Raw genomic sequence first — 25,783 nt, 5'->3', positions numbered from 1 at the left:
TCCATTCCCGTGCGGAGGAGGGGAAGGGGAGCGCTGACTCACCCGCCGTGTCACTGCTGGTGGGGGGTGGTTCTCCTTAGCGCAACATGTCAAAATATATATGAAACAATCTCTTACAAGAAAAATATAATTTAAAATGACATAAAAAATTCCAAGGGAAAGCAATGCTTGAAGCTGAACAAAACAGCATGTAATCTCTAGAAGAGTAATTTATAAACAAAATTTATGATGTGCCTGTATACATTGCATATGTCTGTAAAGAGTTAATGCTTCATAATCTATGGCATTTTTAGTTCTTTAAAGCACAGTAGTAATAATATACTGCTTAGATATTATGTCTTGAAAGGGTCAGGTGTCATATGAAGGTTTTTCTTTGGTAGGAAAATAATGAAAAGAATAAAAAGTTACAGAAAGAGATCCAAGAAAAGTATATCCTCGAAGGAGAACTGCAGAAGATACAAGTAGAATCGCCACTTACAGTAAGTGTACTTGAGAAAAAGCTGACCATGGCTCATGACGAGATACTGGACCTCAAACGTTGTAACATGCAACTCAGCATGGAAAAAGAAAACTTACATTCTGAATTGGAGAGACTGCGGGAGAGGTGAGATGCTAATGATTTAATTATACTAACCAGTATAGTTCCATTGAAAATATAAGAGGAATTGTTATGTATAAACTTTCATATCTTTATCTCCTCCCCTCCTTTCTCTCATATCCCTTTCAAATCCATTTTATTTGTCTGTCCTCTCATAATTTCTTTCTCCCTTCCTCCATCACTCTTTTTTGCATTAAAACAGTTGAAGTAAATATAATTCGAAGTGTATGTTGTTCAAATGAAACCTGTCATGGGTGAGGTAGTGATTTCCTCACAGGCATTTAGGTGGGATGAATCAGCTGGTGGATGCCCTCCACAAGGAATACCTGAACCATTGCAACCGTGATGTCTTTGTCTTACTGTTGCCCTTTAGTGCCTTCTTAAGGGGGTAGAATGTGCAAATGGGTTTCTTTTGAAGAACCGTCATACTAACATTTTGTCAGATGACTTTCATTACTGTGGAACCGGTGTGAAAATGACAGACCCACAAATGCTGCTCTGCTTCAACTAATTATACAGTGATGACTGTAGTGAATATATAATGAACAAAAAACCTTCCAAAAGTTAATTTGATTGATGTGAAACTTAAAATTTAAAATTGTAATGTAGCACATATTTACAGTGCAGCATAATACTCTGATTTTCAGCCATGCACTGGATATTCGAAAGATGAATATGGAATGCCATTTCATGGAAGAACAGATTTTAGGCCTGCAAACACAGTTGGAAGCAGAAAATCAAGCTAAGAGTAAGATCAGTGAACATGCAGAGAAACTGGAAGAACAGGCCCGTCTTATGGAACAAGAACTTGAAAGACGACGTCTAATGTTCAGTCAGGATCAACCGTGAGTAATGAATTCACATTTTTGTACACCGAGTATAAAAGAAAACAGGAAAAGGGATTCATAACTCTCACCCTACTGAGATAGACTTCTTGGATGTGATGCTGTGCAGCCTGCCAGAGTAGAAGAGTGCAAGTATCAAAAGAATCTGTATAACTTTCTCCCTTGAAGGTGGAGGTATCGGGGACCCAGAAATGTTGGGCACCGTGACACATCTCAGAAGACTGTCATCTTAATAGATACAGGTGCGATAACTTCAGCTGACTGAGGTTAGGAATATGTGGAGCTTTCAACTCCACACCCTCATACAAATTGACAGCCTAGTGTTCTGCCATCTGTTTTGTAATATGTTGATTCATATAAGATTTGGAGCTTTCGTGGTGAATAAATGTATCTTGAACAATCAGCCATGCCAGTGTTGAACTAAAATCCAACACTGGTTTTTAAGTTCAACAGCATTGACATGGATGATCATCTGAGAAGATTTTAGTGCAGATGTGTTGATTCTACTGCCGTCATTTTCAGAGATTGGCAGCAACAGCAGCATGGACAGGATCATCATCAGTTGATGACACAGATACAAGAAATTCAGAAGCAAAGTGATGCAACAGCCAGTGAACTTGAACACCATCTTGAGAGGCAGCACTTGATGAAAACCAAGTAATAAATCTTCTCTTCACGCTGTCACCACCTCTGTAAATGTATAACCCCCCTTAACTTTGTGGGTTTTGTCATGTCTTTACACTCGCTGTCAAGATGGCAGCTGCACTAAAATGGAGCACTTTGAACGCATAAAGTAGCTAGGTCTTCAAAGCCAAAGTTATTCAAGTATAAAATCAATACAAAGTCTGTCGACACTCGACAGACTTTGTATTGATTTTATGTATAATAGTGTAACGGACCAAAATGAAACAATTCAAAATAGTTATTCAAGTAATTAAGATTTCCTATGATAGATGGTTGGTGCCATTGTAACGATGAGATGCGACATGTGCAGGTCTTCTCATGCGTTATCTACATTTGCCATACAACTTAACATGTTACCATGAAAAATACATTTCCATTTAGTGTCATTTTACTAACCAAGATAAGAAAGTTATGAATATAACCCCAATGAGGCACGTGTCATACCAATTTCATACTGTTCCAGGTATCAGAAGGCAATGAAGAGCGTGACTCAGAAACTTGTACTGCGATTACAAGATGTCCATTCTGAAGTAAATGCCCTAAGAAAGGAGAACAAACAGTTGAAAAGTTGCCTTCAGAAACTAAGAGATGGAGCAGCTACTCATAAATCATCCCAGAAGAATGACTGATACGTGAATCTTTTACTTATTTTAAGGAACACTGCATTGTTATGTATGGGTAATGTGAGTTACTATATATTTTTGTACATTTATATTACATTAAATCTCAGGAAGGTATGTAAGAATTAGTGAATTTTGCTGCTCACACATCCTGTATGTTGATGGGGTAAGGTACACTTCACAGCAGGTCGGTGTGGAATGAAAGCAGTGTGTGGAGTTACAAGAGAGAGTACATACAAGTCTTCTGGGATGTGGCAGCATGTAGTTTGATAGGTACCCTAATCAGCATAACCTGCTGCATTCATCTTCAGTATAGAATAGATGACCTGAGCTAGGAAAACAGTACATAACGCAGGGAGGGGAGCTCTGGGTGAACCATTTCCGTTTTCACAGCACTGTTTCCTCAAGGGGAAACAAAACTTGTAAGACAAAGAGAATAATTTCTTTAAATATGGAAAATGTGAAAGGAAATGTGGAGATGAAAGGAGGACGAATGAAAGAAGAAAAAGAGGAAAGGTCACCAAGAAAAGGCTGTTATTATCAGTAGGCCCTTCTAAGGTTAGAGCAGCATTTCTCAACCTTAATTTTCTAATGACCATTTTCTTTTTGAGGAGACAATTTTGTTTGCAGCCATCAACAACCTGTCGTACTGGAAAGAAGCTATGAGCGTGCCATACCAGCTGGTATATCGGGGGGGNGGCATGACTTGCCTAATGACACCTTTGGAACCCCACCAGGGAACAATTGGATTAGGAAAAGTCACATGGTATATTGTTATAAGCAGGCTACCTCCGTTTCTTCAGGTTGTAAATGAGAGGCTTCCATGACTTGCTATAAATATACAGGGTGTCCCATCACCTTAATCTTTATATATTAAAAGGGGAGGGTGGGGACGTTCACTAGTCTCACCCGATCAAAATGTAGATGTAATGGAACATGGTCACCTGAATGCATGCCAGCTTCAAGCTTTCTTTCAAACGTCTGAAGATGTGTTCAACATAATACCATATTGGTATCTTCAGAATGTTTCACAGTGGCACTGCAGCAGGTAGCCATGGGTATGTCAGGCTGGAGGTGGTCTCCATCTCAAGTGGCTTCACAGATTGCATTGCATGCCACACATAACCACTGGAGGTAAGGCTCCCATCCCCAAAATTCTGAAGCTACCATTTTGTAAACTGCTGTGATAGACTTAATATTAATAATTTAATGTTAAATTTGACAATAATATGAATATGTTTTGTGATAATACTTTTGTAATTTTAACAGTATTTTTCATTAAACCTGCAAATGAAGTTAGTAAATTGTATTTTATATTTATAATCAAGACTGATGTATCTTGAAACTCCCAAATACAGACTGGGTTTGTACATCAGCAAAAACAGTATGGTTGACAATAATATGAATATGTTTTGTGATAATACTTTTGTAATTTTAACAGTATTTTTCATTAAACCTGCAAATAAAGTTAGTAAATTGTATTTTATATTTATAATCAAGACTGATGTATCTTGAAACTCCCAAATACAGACTGGGTTTGTACATCAGCAAAAACAGTATGGTTGACAATAATATGAATATGTTTTGTGATAATACTTTTGTAATTTTAACAGTATTTTTCATTAAACCTGCAAATAAAGTTAGTAAATTGTATTTTATATTTATAATCAAGACTGATGTATCTTGCAACTCCCAAATACAGACTGGGTTTGTATATCAGCAAAAACAGTATGGTTAACACATTGCGGACCAGTTGTTTAAATATTTAAATCAGCCTGGGGACCAGGGTTTTTAAGCCTAACACCCTAACTTGTGCACTGTTCACTTTAAAAATTAATATAAAATCTCCTAATTAATTCTATGAACTAAAATTGACAGGAAATGAGCGTGATCATGTTACTGGCTAAGCTAGCAAACATTCCCGAGGTCAACTACGCAGTAGTTATGATGCAACGTGGCCACACAGCGAGATATAGTCGGTTGCAACATAATGCGTCAGAAAAGGGCCAATTGGCCCGCCCGGTCCACAACGCTATAGAAACGTAGAGGACCAATTGGCCCGTCCGGTCCTGAATGTATTAAGGCTCACATTCTGAATGATAGAAGTAGCGAGAACTGTTATGCTTTCAAGATTTATATATGGAAAAGAGGGAAATGAAATTAAGGAAGGATGAGATACACAAAGTGTAAGGACATTGAAAAGGGTGGAAAGTAGTTCTATTATATGCTGTGCAAAGTTCTAAAATTTCATCACAGAGCAAACAAGTGTGTTTATGCTGGTTTATGTATCTGGTTACTTGTATCATGTATGGGAATATTTCATAAGTAAATACAAATGCATCCAACAGCACTGCATCATGTCTGACAGGGTTACATAATACAGTTAAACTTGGCAGGTTACACAGACAGTCCTACAAATACTTCTGTCACAGTTTTAATGAAGATGCCTGCTATGTCTTTTGGTATTATTTCTCACTGATGTAAGCACAGACTACATTACACATTTATGAGGCAGTAATACATGCTGCAAATAAACTTGGGAACCAATACAAATCTTCTACTGGATTTTGCTGATCAATCCATGCAAGAGCCTCCTTAACCATATGATCTAGTGCCTTTTGGGCACGTTCACTCTCCCACCTTAGCTGATCACGAAGCAGAGATATTGACACATGAGCTGTACCACTACTGGCTGCTTGCTGCAACACTGCAGTGTGATCCATACTTAGTTCACCTGGCACTGACTGTACCAAGTACTGACCTTTCCCTACTGGTAAGACAGAGAAACCACTACCGAATATTCTCAGTTTCTGTGCTGCACGTAATAAGTCGTCTATTGATATTTCTTGGTGTTGTTTATTTCTGCCTCGAGCTTGTATTAATCGTTGCCGCAACTCATCCAGGCTAATAAGCCCACCGTTCTTATAATTCGTTGCAAGGCACACCTCAACAATTTGTACACTCAGTTCGTAATAAAAATCACCTATGCCAAGAACTGACCAAAATCCTTTTCCGGAAGCCAAGGGGTCAACGCCAATAGCTGCACACATTTCCTGGAACTGCCGTCTGAACTGTGCGTTTTTACGTATTTCTGTTTTGTGTTTCGATGCAAATTCTTCTAGATTACCTCGAAATACTTCCAACTGTTTAGACATTTGTTCCAATTGACTTTCCTGAAGTTCGGTGCCTTTATCCTTATATTTCTCCTGTTCCAACTTCTGCTTTTGGATCGCTCCAACTCCTGCTCTGCGTCTCATCTTATATGGGTAAATTCTTTTGTTGAGTGTCCTGTGATAATACTTCCACGATCTTCTATGTACTAAAATCAGGAGAACCACAATAAATAACTTAATTAAATAATATTAGTCCAGTCACATAATAACCTCAACACAATACACCATTTGTTTTTATTTTTGGCACTAAGTTCACAAAGCACTGATTCTGACGCATGGCATGATCTGCTGCTTCGGATCGCTTCGAATCACGTACATTAACTCGACTACGGTTACAGACTTCAGCCTCAACCCCTATAGTTGCTACACCTTAGTGAATTAGTGAACGATGAAGATGGTCTTCGCAAGGTTTGCAAGACGGAAAACTCATTGTATTAGTTGAATAAGTGTGACAGAAAAAGAGACGCTGAGCTCATTAATAGCGGAATTGTATCAGTCTCTATGGTCTCTGATGAAGAAAAATATTGCTAAATTATTCATTTACACAGAATTTCTGGGTTAATTGAGTTAATAGATGTCTCTACTAGTATGTCAGGCGGCACTAAATTTCCTCAGATAGCAGGTCACTCTGCCGATGAGTGATATTGCCCATATTGCCTGCCCTGTATGCCCAGAATGCATCTTGTTTTGATTGGTTCTGCGTGTATTTCAAACGGATTTTGGCAATTTAAATGGTATGAGACATTTTACGACGCTGTTAGCATTTCGGGTGGTCAGTGTTTCAGATATATAGCGCCAGGATAGAAGTGTCTTTTTACCAATGGTTTAACAATAAGATTGCAGATTTGATCACGTACTTCGTGAATTTGCCAAGTTTATGAGGTGTCGTGCAACGTGAAATTTAATGTTGCTCCTGTAATATTTATTTATTTTTGATAGGTTTTTAGTACAATGGAAGAAAAAGAAAGTGGAATCTGCTTTGAGGTAAGTTACTACATGCAGAAAGTAATTTTAGAGATACGTATTTATGTAGAAATGCGAGGAATGATATCTAAGTTGGAAACATCNCCCCCCCCCCCAATATTTGATATTCTAGCCGAAACTTGTACATCAGCCATATCCCTTATTTGAATAGTTCGTTCTTAGATGATATTCCAAGAGCTTACTTTTTAACTTTGGTCGTTACAATTTCGAATCATAACAATCCATGAGCAGGAATATAAGCACACTGCTTTTCGATTTTATTTCGAGATAAAGTGTTCGGATGGTTTAGGGACAGGAAAGTGTTAATATTTTAAATTTGTTTAAGTAAAAGATTACTACCTTTTCTTATCTCCAAAAGAACAAGCAAAGAAATATTTGAACACTGAAATTGAACCCTCAAAAACTTTTATCTCTGTTATCAGTGTTGCAGACGATTTTTTATAATGAAGAATTATTAAGAGCAATTTCTTGTCTAGCCTGTTGTACTTTTTGAATTCAGTTTTATTTGTCTGCCTACCCAACACGTGGAGAAAATGCTTCATCACTTGTTTTATGTTTCATGGCAGATGCAGATACATTTCTTGGCCTCCATTTATAATTAATTTGTGTTATTCCCTCAGGTTAAACCACAACTTGCACCAGTATAAAACACATGTGTTCATAAATTTAAAATCGGAATTTCCTTGAGTTAAACCTGATACCAGTTAATGGTTCAAGCATTGTCAAATGAACTTGCAACATGTTTTAACTGAGACTTGAAATTTATAATTTTAATTTTATCCTGCCAGTTAGTTAGTCAGTTAGTTACTCAGACTTTTCTTAGATATGAACAAACTTTTTTCTATAGGGCCTCTCTCTTTTTTGTTTTGGATGTCTGCATTATGAAGTCTGTTTCCTAGAAATGTACAGAAGAAAAGCACTACAGTAAATCAGAAGATCTACATTCAGAATTACTCAAGTACTGCCATCAATAATATTTCTATAGACAAATCTAGTAAGGTAAAGGTAGGGCCGCGCCATAGCTCAAGCGGTTAGTCGCTGGCTTCCCACCGTGGTGGCCCGAGTTCGATCCTGGGTCTGGTCAAGAGGGATTTGTGGTGGACAAAGTGGCGCAGGGGCAGGTTTTCTCTGAGTACTTCAGTTTCCCCTGCCAATCTTCATTCCACCAATTGCTCCACAATCACCCTCATCTATCATCTGGGGCTGGTACAATAGGTCAGAAGTGGCTGCAGTACAAAGGGACTTAGTCCCAAGCCACTAACAATAAAAAAAAAGGTAAAGGTAAAGTTGTCCCTGTGCTTAACTAATTAAGCACTACACCATGAAGGCATATGGAGGAGGGATGGATGTATAGATCCACATTTTATTAATCTTAGCACTAGTTGGAGGTGAGTGGTCAGCTTGACGCCCCAACCACTTTACCCCTGGGGAAAGAGCCTGCGGTTCCCATTGTACAGGAGGCTGGGAGGGCCCCAGAGCTGGTCTGGATGACATGGAGAAGTGAAAATTCTTGACCCTATTGGGACTTGAACTCTGACCTTTTGGTTGTCCAACCCATAGCCAATCTCTATACTGACTGCTCTATCCTGGCCCCCAGACAACTCTAGTGAAAATTGTATTTTAATTAAAATCAGTGATTACATGGCTGTATGATTATGGTGCTCAAAATATAGAATTGATTCCAGTTGATCATAATCGCTACAAAAATATGAACTTATAAGGAACACTGTTAAAGAATTTACAGCATATGATTAATGGAAATTGTGAGTCAGTGTTAAGCAGTCATTATGTAAATACAAAATTTACCATATTCCTAAGACATCTTAAGAATTTCTGAAGCAAGTTGCCTCACCAAAACCACGTAAGATGTTTGAAAATAATGAATGGCTATCAAAAGAAACATCTTCAAGTCATTAAAGAGGCCAAACCTGTGCATTACCATAAACAGATATTAGAGTCATAATAAAGTAAAGCAATCTGGAGAATTGAAGAATGAGGAGGAAACAGAAAAAGGCACTCCATGAAAAAGAAAAATAACATAACAGAAATTCCTAAACTCATGGCAAATCTCAATATTCAACATCTTCATAGATATAGACACAATGAACAGCAACACAAGAAACTTAACAACAGAAGACATAGCAAAGTACCTACCTTAGTAATCCCTAAAAACTTTTAACTAGCTAAGCAACTAACTAACTAGGTAGCTGACTAAAAACTTCATGGACCTGAGGCCTTCTTAAGAAGCTGCCACATGTGCACCTACTCAAGAACTTCCGAATATTTTATAGAACCCAAAGGTTCATTACCATATTCACAAGAGTCTCTTCTGGTCCCTATCCTGAGCCAGATCAATCTAGTCTACACCACTCCATCCCATCTCTCTAAGATCCATTTTAATATTGGCCACCCACCTATGTCTTTATGTCTTGGTCCTCCTAGTGGTCTTTTTCCTTCTGGTTTTCACACCAATATCCCATATACATTTCTATTCCCCTCATTTGTGATACTTGCCCTGCCAATCTTATCCACCTTGACTTGATCTTTCTAATTATATTGGAGAAGAGTATGAGTTATGAAGCTCTTCATGCAGTTTTCTCAAACCTCCTGTCACTCCATCTCACTTTGGTCTAAATAGTCTCCTCAGCACCCTGTTCTCAAACACCCTCAGTCTATTGTTCCTCTGTTAATGTCAGAGACCAAGTTTCACACCCATACAGAATGCAAGTAAATTCTGTACTTTTGTGTATTTTAATTTTTACGTGTTTAGGCATGAGATGAGAAGGCTAAAGATTCTGGACTGATTACCCATATTCAGTCTCCTCTTAATTTCCTCCTGAATCAAATTTTGGTTTTTTTTTCTTCTTTTACTGTCGTTCCCGAATATTTGAACTGTGCCACATTTTCAGAGGAACTGTTAGCTATCTTTACTTCATCATTTTGCCCCACATTTGGGTGACGAGACAACAACGTTTTTGGTTTTCTGTGAGTTTACTTCTAGATCAACCTCTGTACTAATGTTATTTAAAGTTTCTGTGTTTGTCTTTATGGTATCTGTGTTATCTCCCAGGAGATTCACATCATCAGCATAGCCCAGCAGCTGATGTTTCCTATTTAATTTCAGTCTTCCCTGAACCTTCCTAATGGCATATTCTAATTCAGAGTTGAGAAGTGGCAATAAACCGTCTCCTTATTTCAGACCATATTGGATAGGAAAATTATCAGACAAATGTTTACCTGTATGGACTTCACTATACATTTGGACACTGATCAGTAGCCATCATGACAAGGACCGTACAGATTCAGCAACATCAGAGGACGCAGAAAAACAGTGAGACCTCCAAAAAGTGAAAAGTGCAATATAATAAAATTGAACTTTAATTCATGAACTTTTTAACCAATAATATAATTAAAACTAGTTAAAGTGAACTTGACGCAGTGATGAGTGTAAGTAGGAAGTGACTGTATAAGTGAAAGTGAAAGCACACTAGTGATCTGAATTGAAATTCGATTCGCAAATTTTAAATTTTAACTTTTGACATTTAGAATAATATTTTAACTTGTGTTTTGTGAGAGGAACTTGATATATTATTGAGCGTGAGCCTGAATAAGATACAGGATCGAATAAGTGAGAAGACGAATGTGATTGCGTGTAATTATACAGCTGTACACCTGAGGATGACCTCTTGAGGTCGAAACATGTAGTGTAATAATAATAAAAATATGTTGTGTGGTCGGTAAAGTTGACTATAATATTAATAATATAAAACTGTTAAGCCATTGTTAGAAGAGTATTTCCTGTCTTGCTCCTACCCTTTCTACAGAAGAAATCCTCTTAATCAGTGATAGATCTTGGGTGTAATTATTTTGGTGTAATACTGTCCCGTCAGATATCTCCATATGTACTGACATGTTCTGCATCCTTGGCTTGTGCCTGTGAAGGATCTCAAGAATGCATGTAGATTGTGTGATGCTGTAAAAAGTGACAGGCCCAAATGTTTCATTCAAATGGTTAGCCCAGATTCATATTGTGTGATGCTGTAACAAGTGACAGGCCCAAATGTTTCATTCAAATGGTTAGCCCAGATTCATATTGTGTGATGCTGTAACAAGTGACAGGCCCAAATGTTTCATTCAACTGGTTAGCCCAGGTTCATATTCACTGATGCCATAAGCTGAGATGAGTTGTAGGCATTTCCACAGAGTATAATATTCAGAAGTATTTTTCACTGTCTGTACTAACCCACCCCACCCAACAAAAGAAAAAGCATCTTCCATGTATACAGGGTGTCCCAGGAGGAATAGACCAAACTTCGGGAGGGTGTTCCTTATGTTAAAGTATGCCGATATAACCCAAAACACCTATGTCCAAAGTTGAACGGTTACGGAGATAATGGCCCAAGAAAAGTGTGGTCTTCTGGCAGGTCCACGCACTGTACCTCGCAGCTGAGAGGCCTTATCTATGTTTGTCCTTGAGTGTGATGATTCACCCTAGCCGTGCTTATGTAGTTGGCTTATACCACAACGCGCAGTCAGCACGTTACGTCAGCGCTTGCCATTCATGTGTCATGTATAGTGCTTGGAAACCCTAAGGACAATTATGACATGGCGAGCGAGTATTTTGTACTTCAATTTTATGGCTTCATGTCACTCACAAGTTAGTTTGATGTTACGTACATTATTAACATTACAGAATCCACATATTCCTGCCAGTTTTAATATGTATTTTGTAATCAACAAGTGTGCAACGCCGGTCAAAGTTTGAGACTTCTCTGGCCATTATCTCCGTAACCGTTCAACTTTGGACATAGGTGTTTTGGGTTATATCGGCATACTTTAACAAAAGGAACACCCTCCCGAAGTTTGGTCCATTCCTCCTGGGACACTCTGTATATGCTTCCTCAGATTGAAAAACCCTTCTCTCTGCAAAGAGGTTAGTCATTTTCTTGCAACTCTCATGACTCCACTACATATGTTGTGAAATCTAAGTAAGCTATAGGAAATACACACTTTCTTAATTATTTGCAGATTACATAAATGTAGGACTAAACTCACTAGCCAAAGAAATTGGCTCATCTCATATGTTGAATTTATCTGCAAATATTTCAAGACCAGGACAAGTAACACCAATACAAACTGCTTGTCAAGGCCGGGTGTGACTATAGGTTAGATGATACTCATACCTTATGTACAGAATGCAGTTAATTTTTGTAAAGTGCAAAAGTAATGATACTGGATTTTGGAACTAGTGCAGATTTAAAAAATGACAAGGTATTAGTTTTATACAAAACTGGGTTCCATCAATGAATTGCTCTTTATGTAGTTGGTTTAATGGAAATATTTTAAGTTTGAAATGTAATTATAATTTAGTTTGGAAATCGGTTATAATCTTTTTATTCATTTCCTTTTAAACACCAACATTTCACATTTCATTTTAGGTGAAAATAACACCAGAATCACGAAGGAAACCAAAAACTGAAGATCAAGATAAGGATGTTGTTCTTGTCTTGGCTCCTTTCAACAAAATTCCAAAGCTGTTCTTTCAGAATGTCAAAGTAGGAACGTCAGAATTACAGCACATCATAATAAGAAACCCTAATGATTCAAGAATTGAGGTATGCCAGTTTCTCTTTATATATATATATGTCCACATGCATATTTATGGTTTTCATGAAACTTCTTGGGAGGGCAGCTCTACCCTTGTTATAATTTTTATAATGTATATGGCATATGTAAAACAAAATAATAATCTTTTATGATTTATTTGGAACATGTAAAAATGTAATGTAAGATTTATAGTGAGGTTATGCAACATTTCTAAAAGTGTAAACATCTTTCTGTACTTTAGGTTTAGATTAATTTACCATCCAAATTGTAATTAAACTGTATGTTGTCTTGAATGCAGGTTTAATCTGACTGCCATACATCCAAGCTCATTATCAGAGTACACCACAACAGCCTGAATTTTAGTTCTGTTGTATGACATGAAATTGAGTTTAATTTGTGATTTGTCATGTGTCCTATATCTTTTCTTTTTTACATAATGTTAAAAGATACTTTTAGCTACCTTTCAATACATCGACTGTTGTTATGATTTTTTAAATGAATTGTTTGTATTTCATTGAAGTTATAATTATGTGCCTTTAATTTTTCTTCTAACTCTAGGTACAACTAGATAGGCTCCCTCCAGAGGAACGTGGTCTTATTTTTAGTGCTGTAAAATTTGGAGTGGAAGCACATGAAAGCGTACAGCTTGATGTGACATGGACACCCTCTAAAAGTGAATCATGGCATCATGCAGTTCAAGTAAAAAATAGCCACCATCTTCGATTGGATATTTCAATTTCTTGCACTTCTGTGAATCCACAGAAGGTAACAAGTTGCTGATTGTTAATTATATGAAGAATAGATTTAATCTTCTTGTCCAAGGGCATGATAATGTTTCTATGTAAGTTGTCATTGTGGCCATAGTGATCAAAAACAGTCTTGTTTTCTTACACTATGCTAGCAATATCGTCTGCAGAGTTGATTAACTTCTGGATGCATGACTAGATCATACAGTATATCAGCAATTTTCTTTTCGCATATTGGTTTCAGCTGTGATTTAAAATATTTTGTTGCATGCACATGTGTTTTTGCAAAAGAGTGAAATAACAGGGTAAGTCTTGGCTTACAGTCTTCCTAAATAGAGTTAGGAGCGAGTTAATGTAAGTACCTTTAACAAACTGTTATGTTTAAAAGTATGGTTTTGTTATGTATCTAGTAGAAGTAACAATAAGGGAACAAATAATGACTAATTTATGAATATTAAATATGGTATAACCAAAAATATTTTAATTCTAATGCTATTCCTGAGCTTTTTGTTTTGAAAAACATTATATTAGGCTATGAGGGTATCAAGTATTATCACATGTTACTGACTAGACATGGGGTTTTAATTGGTAATTAGATATATTGAACATGTATAACACATAACTATGTGTAATGGCATCGATGATTTACACATTTTATAAATCACTACTCCAAACATTAAGGCTTCTTTGTCTTCACCAGGCATTGCTAGATAACAGCTCCCAACAATTAATATTACTCTGTAGTTACTATAGGATTCTGACGATGGTGTATAACACACTGATATGTTGGGCTTTTGGACTTTATCCATCGTCCTGGTTTTTAAGATAACAAATAAAAACACGACGTTTCGGAAACTGGATCTGTTTCCGTCCTCAGGTGAAGGAAAACACCTATTCAGTTGGGTCTGTTAGAAAGAGCTAGCCTCAATCAGGTCCAGTGATTGAGGCTAGCTCTTTCTAACGGACCAAACTGAATAGGCATTTTCCTTCACCTGAGGACGGAAACAGATCCAGTTTCCGAAACGTCGTGTTTTTATTTGTTATCTTAAAAACCAGGACGATGGATAAAGTCCAAAAGCCCAACATATCAGAATATTACTCTGCTTCCATCATGTCCTTGCTGGGTGGTCGTTGTCTAGCAATGACCATCCCTTCTGGCTCTCACTCTTCTGCCTTTCAGGCGTTATGGCATGGTATGAATTCTGGACTCCATTAAACATTAAATTCTCATCTTGTGTGTTTTAACACTGTAGTTTCATAGGTGCTCACCAATATTTCAGATGAACATACTACCTCCTACTTATGATAGAAGAATATGTCCTGACAATGGAGGCAACAGGTTGCACCAAAACCTTGGTAATCACCTATGAAACTATACAGGCAGTAACCTGAGGACCACAATCTAAATTTTTACCATTGTTAAAATCTCAACTGTCATCCAGTAGCCACTTAACAAACGAGGCATGATCTCTGTCCAGTTTTAAATTTACACATTGAATGATCAGTCATTAAGCAGCAATATACTTCTAGTACTGGCATATATTCATCTCAGATGTGACAGTCCATATTTTTATAATCTATATACACTTGTGTACATAATAAATGAAACGCCTGTCTATTCTGAAGTAACTGAAGTTTGTCTGATATGCTTAATTCATTTTCCCAGTACACAGTATATTCACGGTTGCATACTAAGGTATGTTAATATTGTATAAGCTCTGAAATAATTATCCGGAATCAAGATAAATTATTGTTTGAATGTTCATTTGAAGTCATATTTACTCGTTCCTTAGCTCAGGTATCAATGATTATTAGTAAGAACGTTATGACATGGGCCAGCAAAACTCCAGGTCTGAAATACAGCTCTCAGTGACAGTGAATATTTTTTAATTTCTCTAAATTACATATATTAAGGTACAACAGCAGAACTGAACACATTTCCATATGCAGGACATAATACTGCATTGATGCTAATTGTACCTATTATTGCATGTTTCAATGACTTTATGATGGCTGATCATCCATGTCTCAGTCAAACTGAAGTTCCAAAACTGTGAGCACAGTCATCCAAAGAATCCCCATTCTCATAATGCAAAGTTTGTATGTACTACACAAAAAATTATACATACTGTTTCCTTTTAACAAAATCACCTGATATTTATGATCACTATATACCAAGAGCAAAGAAAAAATAATATGGATTCTTCCAGTGTTCTGAGAGGCCCTCTTCTAGCAGAATTCATGAAAGTTAAGTCCTTATGTCGTTGAGGACTGTAATTATAGTATGTCTACAAATATGGATTCTCCAGTTCAGAAGAAAGATAAAGATAATATTGTATTGTAGCATCCTCTTGCACTTTTCACTTGCGTCAATTATTCACCATCTTACATGCAACATTATGTTCCACAAAACTTATCACCTATACAGGTTTAAAGCTTATAAAGTTTTTAAAATATACTACATGTTTCAGCCAACATGGCCATCATCAGGTGTTAAAAATATATCTAATGAGGAAATCGCTGCTTTCACGCATCAGACACAACGAAGAACACAACAGGGAGGATCATAACACACCAAACACAACACACACACACACATGTATTAGAGGGACTGCATATGCATCAGCAACAAGTGAAAGCAATGATTTCCTCATTAGATATATTTTTAACACCTGATGATGGCCATGTTGGCTGAAACATGTAGTGTGTTTTAAAAAATTGATAAACTTTAAACCTGTAAAGGTGTTAGGTTTTGTGAAACCTAGTGTTGCACGTAAGACGGTGAATGATCAATGCAAGAAAGATAAAGGAATAATTAATGTTGTGTACTTTTAATATGAATCTTCGTGATAAACATCATTGCAAAATACATTACCCTTTAATTTGCATTGTTTTAGGTCTCATTTCAACATGTTTATGCATGTGGCAACCCTCATCTTAAACAGATAAAGATGAGGAATTAGACCTATAAAATCTGAAATAAAGTAAACTAAACAAAATGTTTTACGTATTTATTTATAACCCTGTGTTGGCTTGGACCATGCATGGAATCCCCATTTTCTGTCATTTCTTGCAAAAAATAGCTTTTGAATAACACATTTTTAATTGACATAATTTTTCAGAAATGCATCTACCATGCAAGTCAAGGAATGACTGCACAAAGTTTTGAAGAGTTTCAAATTTACCTAATCTGAATATCAATGCGTGGTCAGACACAGAAAAAAAAAGACTGTGCCTGTATCTTGTTATATTTAACAAACTGAGAAAATCAACTAGGATATCCTTCAGAATAGTTCCCTTCTGAGTTTACAGACAGCTGCACGCGATGCTGCCAACATCCAAAGCAATTCTGCAGATTATTTTCTGAAAGGCTGTATAGGATGTCATTTTTGCTTTTTACATATTTTACCGACAAAAAGTGGGTTCCTTTGAGCACTGACATGATTTTTGGGAAGAGGAAGAAGGCACAGGTCTGGCGAATAGAGTGGGTACTCCATCAAAGTGATGTTGTGATTAGCTAGAAACTACTTCACAGGCAAAGCATTGTGGGCTGGCATGTTGGCTTGGTGCAAAATCCAACTGTGTCTCCATAATTCCGGTCATTTCCTCCTTATGCTTTCACACAATTTTGTCAACACTGCTGATTTACCGTCTGGTGGCTGGGAACCCACTCTGCCATTACAATACCTTGGATGTCGAAGAAAACAATCAACATGGCCTTGAACTTCGAAAAACTCTTGTGTGCCTTTTTTGGTCTTGGAGGTGTTGCTGACTCCCACTGCATTGATTGTCGCTTGGTTTCTGGATAATACATAAATGTCCAAGTTTCATCACAAGTAATCGCCGAATTCAACAAATCTGGTTCATCCTTAATGCACTGCGAAAGGTCCAAACATAGTTCCTTCTTTTTGTTCATCTGACAACATTTTTGGAACCATTTTTGCACAAACCTTTTTCATGTTCAATTCTTTCATTAAAATGTGTCAAACACTTTCCCTGTCCAAATGAACTTTCTTAGCTACAGCTTGAATACCCAACCTTCTGTCTTTTCAAATCATATCCTGCACTTTTTTAATGTTGTCATCAGTAACTGCTTTGCATAGCAGCCTCCGTAGTCTAGGGGTAACGTTCCCACCTCGTGACTCAAGGTATGCGGGTTCAAACCCGGTGGAGGTCGTGGAATTTTTAAGGGCGGAAAAATTCAGGGAAGAAGTCCTCCGGGAGGGACTTTAAGACATGGGTCCCATGTCGTAGCTTTACGGCACGTAAAAGAACCTCATGTCCCAAGGGGACAACTGAGTCAAATTCAGGACATTTCCCACCCATCAGTAGTCTCTAACGCCTCTGGTAGATGGGGGAAGCATCGAGACACCGCTGAGCCAGTAGAGGCCGAACTCGCTGGCTGAGTCGGGACTGATGGCACACACCAGTACCGGTAGGGAATACAGACTGGGTAGAATATCATAGGGGGACGCACAATGGACCAACAGTTGGTCTAAGTGCATGGGGAAACCAACCCTCTCTAAATATAATACAACTGCTGTGCATGGGTGGCCTGGGCGATCATCATCTTTTGCACTTTCTCATTTGTGCTGTTGAAAAGCATGTGCACAGGACATACACTCTTAACCATAAGCCTCAGTCAATAACTGAAAAGTTTCTGTCATGGATTTCTTCAGTTTCATAAGAAACTTGATGTTAACTCGCTGTTCACTCTTGCACTTCAACATTTTCTGACTGAAGATAACAAAACATTGATATTTTGATATTTGAACAGGTGTCCACTCATACTGAGTAAAGGTATGGAGTTGAGTGTTGTCAGGTTTGCTCCATAACCATCTCTTTGTTTCTCCCCTCCCACTCTCAGTTCCCAAGCTGTAGGGTTATTCTCCTTTTTTGTTGTGTCTGACCACGTACAGTATTAGTAACAAATAAATGATCTGGAATCTGTAATTTAACTTCTGGTTTTAGACTGCAAATGTTATAAAATGATTGTTCATTATGTTTTTCTTTCTGCATCATTTTTTATTTGTTTTCTTTTTTTAGGCAGTGAAGAGAAATGTGAAACCATTGAAAGTTCGGAATACTTGTTTACATGCCTCACTGACAGCTAAAAAGAGTGGCGTAAAACATCTTTCGCATTCAAAGAGTAAAGTTTGTTATGGAATAAAGAAGAAGGCTCAGTGTGTTGACGGGTCCTACCAGACAAATCTCAATACAAATAAAAATCAAATGAAACAGAGGTACAATATATCAAGTGAACAATTTACTCCTGTTAAAGATAATAGGCTACCACCCTGTTCAGTTCTGTCCACACCAACTCGTCGAGAGACTTATCTTGTTAGCCAAGAAAAAGGGGAAGGAAATAAAGAAAATGCAGAATGTAAACAAGTGAAACAAAGAACAAAATCAGATAACGTTTATGGACCTGTTGACTGTAGACCGAGACAGTTAAGAAAATATGAATATTCATCTACTGTTCAGAATGTACCTCCTGTGTTAAGCACCCCTCCTCAGCAGAGGAGCATGTTTGATGAAGGAAATGCAGAAGTTAAATTAAATACTTCAACTTGTGAGAGCCATCCAAAGGAAGGTTCACTCTGCACTGTTGGAAGGAGGAGAATTACAACAGAAACTATCACAGATTCACCACCAAATCATAATAAGAATTTTCTAGATATGTTGAGTTCTTTGAGTTTCACACCAACACCTTCAAGGTCAAAGCAAGAACACATAGCAGTTATACCTAATGTGCAGTATTCTTCTCCTGAAGTTAACCTGCTTCCACCCTGTAATGTATCACCCACTCCAGATCGTAGACAAACATATTTAATTCCACCTGATTCCAAATTTGAAAACAAATCTGAAATGAAAAATTTTGAGGAAATTCTGTTTAGAACAAGAAGGGTTAGATATGTGAACTCAACTTCCTCTAGGATGCGACTGGAATCTGATGAGTTTAATGACAGCTTGGAAGCACAGGATGATGTTTTTCAGGAAGAAATTATTGGAGGAAGTGGAACAGAGAGATGGTCTGAGTGGCAAAAGCATCATTTCTCCAAATCAGAGGGCAGCTCAGAAGGATCAGCAGGGACACATTATGAATCTGTGTGCAAAACACCCAGAAGTAAAATCCACAGCACTGGCCTAACACCACAATTTGAGGAACTTAACTTCAGCACCCAGAATTTCATTTCATTTCTACCTGGATCCCCAGCTGATTTCTCTCTGTTACCACCAAGTGAAGATACCCGTAGGTGTTCCACTGTTATAAAAAAAATGGAACCAATGCTTTATGACTCAGCTTATAATGCAGTACGTAAAGACCTCTTTTCTACTGATTTAGTGGAACGTGTGGCTAGTAACTCAGTTTCTCCTGATGTGAATCATCTAAGCTTGGGGTCTTTTGTGAAACCTGAATCAAAATTTGCTGATGCTAATTTCCAGTATTCAGATATAATCTACCAAGAATTGGTAAGACAAGACAGTAGTTATCAACTGCAAGACGACAGAAAAAAAACTCACACTTCCTTGGGCCTGAAAGAAAATAGTGCACAAAGTGTTATAGAAGCAGATTTGTGGGTACAACAATCAAATATAGAAAAGTCATCAACAAAGGCAGCAGTTAGTGAAAATCCTAATAATTCAGACACCATTGCAGAAGAAAGTAAATTTGTTTTCTTGCCTAAGGAAGAGAAATCAGAAGAACCTAAGGAAAAATCTGCACTTCATGTACAGCAGTTTAAAAAATTTGAAAGCGATGAATCTGGAGGAGTCTTTCTAGAAATTTCACCCCCAAAGAGACAGGTGTATTTTACATGTAGCAGTACAATAAAAACAGATTCTGTTCAAAAACAGAAAACATCTCGAATCACTGGATGGTCAAAGACTTCTGTTAAAAGCAGAAATTATCCATATTTAAACGTAACTCAAGGTAAAAGTGAGCCACATAATTCAGTGAACTGCTATTTAAATTATAAATTATAACGATAATCCAATGTTTTTATTATTTTTGCTTTCTGACTTTCCATAGGTTCATCTTGTCAACTTGGTTGCACAGCAAGCAATCTGACAGGGAAAAAGCGCCCATTTCAGGGAATTAAAACCAATGAAATATTCAATAAACGGCGTATTTTGAGTGATGGTAGAATTCACAGCCAAAGTGGCAGGAGCAAGATTCCAAGAGGTTTGAACAAACACAATAAACTGTTGCTACATTCTATGGTAAAACTTATCAGTCCCAGCCTTTGTTCTTATGGCCTCTGCAATACAAAGAGCATAAGCATGGCATTTTAACTGAATCATATTATCTTTCTCATACAGTGAGCTGAATTGCCTTTTGAAGAGGAACACTTGTTCTTGTGTGATGCATTTAGGTCTCAAAATTGTTATGGAATCTCTTGAAATGTTTTTCTAACAGAATGAGGATTGTAGCTAGCATTTTTCAAGAAAGCACTTGTAACACTGATTGCTCCTGGTCCTTTCCATGTTGCTTCCTGCTGGTGATTTTTTCACATTAGATAACTAACCCACATTTCATATATCTATAAAAACTGCATTTGGAAATTAAATTATGATTTTTGAATCCCAGTTAGGCATTGGCTGTATTATAAAACGTACACTAACACAATAAGACGTGTTTTCTACAGAAATCACCAAACAAAAATTAGCATTTGATTTGTTTCATTCTGGTCCATCACACTAACAATATTATGAAAGATAAAACAATTCCGTCCAGTGTGACTGGACATGAAGAATTGAAATAAGAAAATCTTCACCAGTCACACTGGATGGAATTTTTTTATCTTTTATAAAAATAAACATTTTTCTAAATCTGAATATTTGCATTATTTGTGTCTTCACAGCTTGCTTTGAATTAAATTTCTTGAATTTTAATACTGCAGGTGATTTCATAATACCATAAAACCATAAGAAATGTTTTTCTTCACTTTGAACTTTCTTCCTGTTGCTGTTCATTTTCTCAAGTATATTCAGACGTTTTTCACTTAACTGATTAACAATTAACTCAGTTCCAAGGGCATAGTTAGCTGCTCTGTCATAATGGATATACCATGTCTCCAATACCTTTTCAAGTTTGCTAATATTTTATCTTGTCATAAACAGATGGCAGCATTATGCTTTGTTTTATTTTGGCCAAGGAATGCATTTTATTTACCAATATTTACTCTGAAGTTGTCTAAAAATAAGAAATACTACTATTGAACTTGCTACGATCTAAATGCAGGTGCAAGGATAGGCACAGTACCATTTCTAGAAGTCTTCAGTCACTTGTCCATGGATACATGGCTACACTGGTATAGTAGTTGAAAAATGAAAGAGTTTTTATTAAAAAATAAACTCAGTCACTCATATGTGATACGCACACTACAGAGATTAACGAACATGCCTGAGTTTAAGCAAAATGGCGATCGTAATGCAAGAAAATATAAAAATGTAAGCATTGTTAAGTTCTTCCTGGAAGTTCTTGTTCCACCCATGTTCTTTGATTGATGCATTATGTAATAACTACAAAATTTTGTTGGCCATACTAGCTGTTGTTTCTGTTCCTAATAGGTGCATCTGTTCAACGATGTCTCAGAAGAAGTATGTCATCTTCTATACCCCGAACAGCATTTACCAAGCTAACCTTGCCAACAACCAAGAAACAAAATGAAGAAGCTGTCCAACTTCACAATCCTGATGCTGTTCTTAACAAACTGGCAAATCCTGGTCTTTTTGTAGCAACCAATACATCTGAGCCATTTACTACATATTCTGTGTACTATGATGAAGAATGGATGGTCCAGCAAGAGAAGGAGTTCACCAAGTGGCTCAACTCTCTGCTGACTCCACCTGAAGGACTCAACAGCACAACTGCCCTTCCCAAAGGTTGCTAACTTAATATACAACAAGAAAAGTACCCATTTCTAGGCATGTTCACAACTTTGCAGAATTCCTTGGTTATTGGGGTGTTTAAATACAGTTTGTTGATACATTCCAATTTTTGTTAAAATCAGACAAACTGGCAGCACATTTTCTGTGAGTGTCTTAAGCATAATGGACAAAATATTTATCAGAGTGAAATATGTTTCAAACAAAACTTGTAGAGAGAAATGAAATGCACTATAATTTCCTGTAAGTCCTATAGTTCTCAAGATAATTAAAAGGAACAGTGCATTTGAAATTTTATATGTTCAGCAATCAACAGGGATCTTCCAAACTCATGCGAAGATTAGCAAACTTTTGTAAGCATGAGATGCTATCATTGTCATTGTGTAATATCAGGTTGGTTATCATAGCAATGAATTGCCAGTCATTAACATGCTGTGTGTGAACATTAGTCATGTAATAGGTCACAACCAACATGGTTGCTGTGATAACATGTGGGGTTAGTTCCATTCAATATAGTAACGTTGTGGTAGATATTTTATTGATTACTTTTATTAGGGTACTGTTTGTTAGAAAATGGGAAGTGGCAATACAGCAAGCATGCAAGCATATGACATAATCTTTGTATGATGATAAGTGACAAATATTATGTTTTTTACTAATACAAGATATTAATTTTTAAGTACCATATACCAGGATTTCATCATTCCAGCATCTAAGACAGCCATGTTCTAATTGAGATGCTGTATTGTAAAATTATGATTTGGAGAAAATGCTGTTAATTTTTCTCTTTTGAACTTGATGCAGATCCTTCATAACAAAATTAAAATGTTATCATAAATGTCTAAAAGTACCTCCCACTGGCCCACTTCTTTCATAAATTCAAGGAAGTACTGAGTGGGCCTCTTATTCATAGTCCAGTTCCACGTTATAATGGAACTGAATTTATCATCACTTTTCAGATAACAGTTGATTACATTGTAAGTGTTCAAATATTTAATTGTAGTTTCAATGTGGTAACAAGCAAAATATCCAGGAAGTAGCATATAGTTTAATTAATCTCCTTCAAACATCTACATTTTAGTGAATGTGACAGAACTATGGATTCAGAGCTGTCGCAAGCAGGATGTAGTCCCTGCCCCAACTCGAGAGACACTGTCTTCTCAATACCACACTCACCATCGCCTGGATGCTTTGCGCAAGGCTGCATGCGCATTGTTCCGTTCACAAGAGGTTGCTCAAGTACTGTCCAAAGTTGCAGTACACATTGACAAGAAGTTGATAGCTATTCGCAGTGACCGGGATCTTCATCTTGACTTTGGTATGTAAGAAAGCTAACTGAGTTAGCATTTTAATTATTATAAAACATGTCCACTTATATATGGTACAATTTAAAGCTTTGCTATATTTAGCAGTAACTAGGAAAAAGGAAGAAACACAAAATGGAAGATAAGGTCTGTTAGTTCATCAGTGCAGCTATTGTAGTTCAATGAGTCACATTTTACTCTCCAGGCATCTGAGAGGTACTTGAATACTTACCAAACCCAAATGAGCACATCAGCAGTACAGATTCAACTGCATTTCTGATTCTTTTGTTTAAATCATAAAAGTCGTTCATTTTGAGCATGTATTCATATACCACTTGTTGTACTTAGCTTCCAATGTAAATATGTGGCAAAATAGCATCTTCACTTCCCCTGTTATAATTACACTTCATTGCTCGATTGTTCTGAAACATCTAATATATTTGTACTGGCCTCAGAAAGAAGCCCTTTATGGATGGAGTTGATGATGATACTTTGAGCCTCCCACTTTTTGTGTATTCTCTTTCCTTCTGGTCTGTGTAAGCCAGTCCAAAGTGCTTTCAGCTGGTTATCATTATCAGTATTTCTATGGACGGAATGGCTAAATGACTGGAGACAAATATAGGAAAGTACACTGGAAGGGTTAAGCATAACAGCTCAAGGAAAATGTGAAGAGGGCCTGTATGGCCTCAGTATTTCATGACAAATTTTGCCAATCACATTACGTTGATGATCATAAAAATTCACTATGATACTTGTGTAAGCCTTCGTAAAATGTAAGAACAAGCCTGATCAAGAGAAATCACAATATTTTAAAGTCTACTGGTATAGCTAGTTTGATATTATTCTAAGAGATGGCAGAATGTGGTGATTTTTATATTTTCCTGCAGTCAGTGAATACAATCACGTGTTACTACCAACAGGACTGTCATGAATGTATCCAAAGGTTCCTGGATGCATGGGTTCTCTATAATATTGACATGGTACTACTTCCAAAGAATATTTATACTTCAGTCATCACTGTCTTTGAGCAGAGCAAAGGCATGGATGCTTAAGTGTATGTATGTCTTAACAAATATTGCATCATTATGAAGTGTACCTCAGAAGCAGAGCTATGGTCACAAAAACACAGAAATGAATAAACTGTGTGAAAATATTACAGTAACAAAAGTGTTGTGAATTCAGCTTTGAAATATTTTTATTTTACAAAAGCCTATACATAAGTCAGAGATATGCCACAGTTGCTATCTATTTTCTCAGAAATCATTTGGTTCACACCACATATTTCTTTGTTCATAAATATAAGATGATCCCCTATTTTTAATGAAGTGACAGTACAGTGGAGTTGCATTGTACTTGGGGATTATGTTCGAAAGATGGTGCATAAAACCTAAATTGTATATAGTCAGATTTACTCTTGAAAACCCCTTAAATTGCCCATAAAGTCAATGCTTTCATATATATCCTGTAATATGTACATAAAGTATATAATAAATGGTACATTTACAAGTAAACTGTACAGTAATTTTATTTTTAATGACATAAAATATAGACAGAAAGGTGGAAGAATGAAAGAATGAAAGAGGAAAACAGTAAACCTATGGGTGGTCAGGGCTTGATGTCAATCCAGGAGATGCAGGGACATGCTTGCATGATGGAAAATGAGTCATAGGCCAATCACCTGTAATATTTGGGTTGGGAGCATATAGTTGAATATGTGTATGATGTGTGACTCCTTTGTAATCTGTTTCTAATAGTTGGGTAAATATGGTACATGGTGTTACAAAATGTGAAGCTTCAACATTTTGCAACTTTATACATAATGCACAGGGACCTGTTTCTTTAAAATGGTTGAAGTCTTTTGTTACTAACAATCAGAATATTGTAACGTGTCTTGCGTTACTGAAGACGCCGTAGAGATGGTTAATTGGTTTATTTAACAATCTACAAATAACGGCTACACTTAATTATCACACAGTTGCGGGGTTTCACACTTTATAACCCTAATCGCTTTAATCTGTTAACACTGTTGCGGGGTTTCACGATTTATAACCCTATGCGCAAATCAGTTCACTCTGTCTTCAGTAGTCTACACGTTTACAGTAGGGGAGCTTTGTATCACTGTATCACACGCTCCCAATTACACAATCGCACACACGTCCGGATCTTCTTACCGCGACGGCTGCTATACTCCAACTATAGTCCGCTGACTGGAGAACTGTTGATAACACGCTCTCGTAAGCTTGCTCGGAACTATCTTCGGCGATGGCCACGTTATAACTCGGCGGCTGTACAACTGAAGTCGCCGACTGCTACAGTAGAACTCGTTGGTA

The 25,783-nt window shown here is 37.0% G+C and overlaps 3 protein-coding genes and 1 long non-coding RNA gene across 11 annotated transcripts in view; 2 read left to right on the top strand and 2 right to left on the bottom strand.

The window, feature by feature from the left end:
- LOC117283062 overlaps window positions 1–2,610 on the bottom strand; it is a 10,035-nt gene extending 7,425 nt beyond the window's left edge. Inside the window, exon 1 of the long non-coding RNA XR_004514065.1 lies at window positions 2,524–2,610. This is a non-coding gene — a long non-coding RNA (uncharacterized LOC117283062). The remainder of the gene's footprint in view (window positions 1–2,523) is intronic.
- The window catches only part of LOC111874170 (sodium channel and clathrin linker 1), an 18,136-nt gene extending 13,414 nt beyond the window's left edge, over window positions 1–4,722 (top strand). For all 6 annotated transcript variants that reach the window (XM_023869438.2, XM_023869439.2, XM_023869437.2 and 3 more), the window contains 4 exons: window positions 381–604; window positions 1,246–1,443; window positions 1,966–2,100; window positions 2,591–4,722. In XM_023869438.2, coding sequence (XP_023725206.1) covers window positions 381–604; window positions 1,246–1,443; window positions 1,966–2,100; window positions 2,591–2,756 — 723 coding nt within the window. In that variant the 3' untranslated portion in view covers window positions 2,757–4,722. The remainder of the gene's footprint in view (window positions 1–380; window positions 605–1,245; window positions 1,444–1,965; window positions 2,101–2,590) is intronic.
- A 293-nt stretch (window positions 4,723–5,015) lies between these two features.
- Window positions 5,016–6,272, bottom strand: LOC111874171 (vacuolar-sorting protein SNF8). Its single transcript, XM_033755343.1, has 2 exons — window positions 6,194–6,272; window positions 5,016–6,066 (listed from the first exon to the last, which is right to left on the bottom strand). Exons 1-2 carry the CDS (start codon window positions 6,195–6,197, stop codon window positions 5,252–5,254), a joined length of 819 nt encoding a protein of 272 aa, XP_033611234.1. The 5' UTR covers window positions 6,198–6,272; the 3' UTR covers window positions 5,016–5,251.
- A 22-nt stretch (window positions 6,273–6,294) lies between these two features.
- Window positions 6,295–25,783, top strand: part of LOC111874192 (protein abnormal spindle) — a 38,308-nt gene continuing 18,819 nt past the window's right edge. For all 3 annotated transcript variants that reach the window (XM_033755341.1, XM_033755340.1, XM_023869482.2), the window contains exons 1-7: window positions 6,295–6,904; window positions 12,343–12,519; window positions 13,070–13,276; window positions 18,304–20,191; window positions 20,291–20,443; window positions 21,832–22,146; window positions 23,231–23,467. In XM_033755341.1, the coding sequence (XP_033611232.1) occupies window positions 6,872–6,904; window positions 12,343–12,519; window positions 13,070–13,276; window positions 18,304–20,191; window positions 20,291–20,443; window positions 21,832–22,146; window positions 23,231–23,467 (3,010 nt within the window). In that variant the 5' untranslated portion in view covers window positions 6,295–6,871. The remainder of the gene's footprint in view (window positions 6,905–12,342; window positions 12,520–13,069; window positions 13,277–18,303; window positions 20,192–20,290; window positions 20,444–21,831; window positions 22,147–23,230; window positions 23,468–25,783) is intronic.

The sequence above is a fragment of the Cryptotermes secundus genome, unplaced genomic scaffold (assembly GCF_002891405.2).
Source record: "Cryptotermes secundus unplaced genomic scaffold, Csec_1.0 scaffold26, whole genome shotgun sequence".
NCBI classification, from domain to species: domain Eukaryota; kingdom Metazoa; phylum Arthropoda; class Insecta; order Blattodea; family Kalotermitidae; genus Cryptotermes; species Cryptotermes secundus.
Note: the sequence above shows the minus strand (reverse complement) of the source record. Positions and strands in the feature narration are given on the sequence as shown.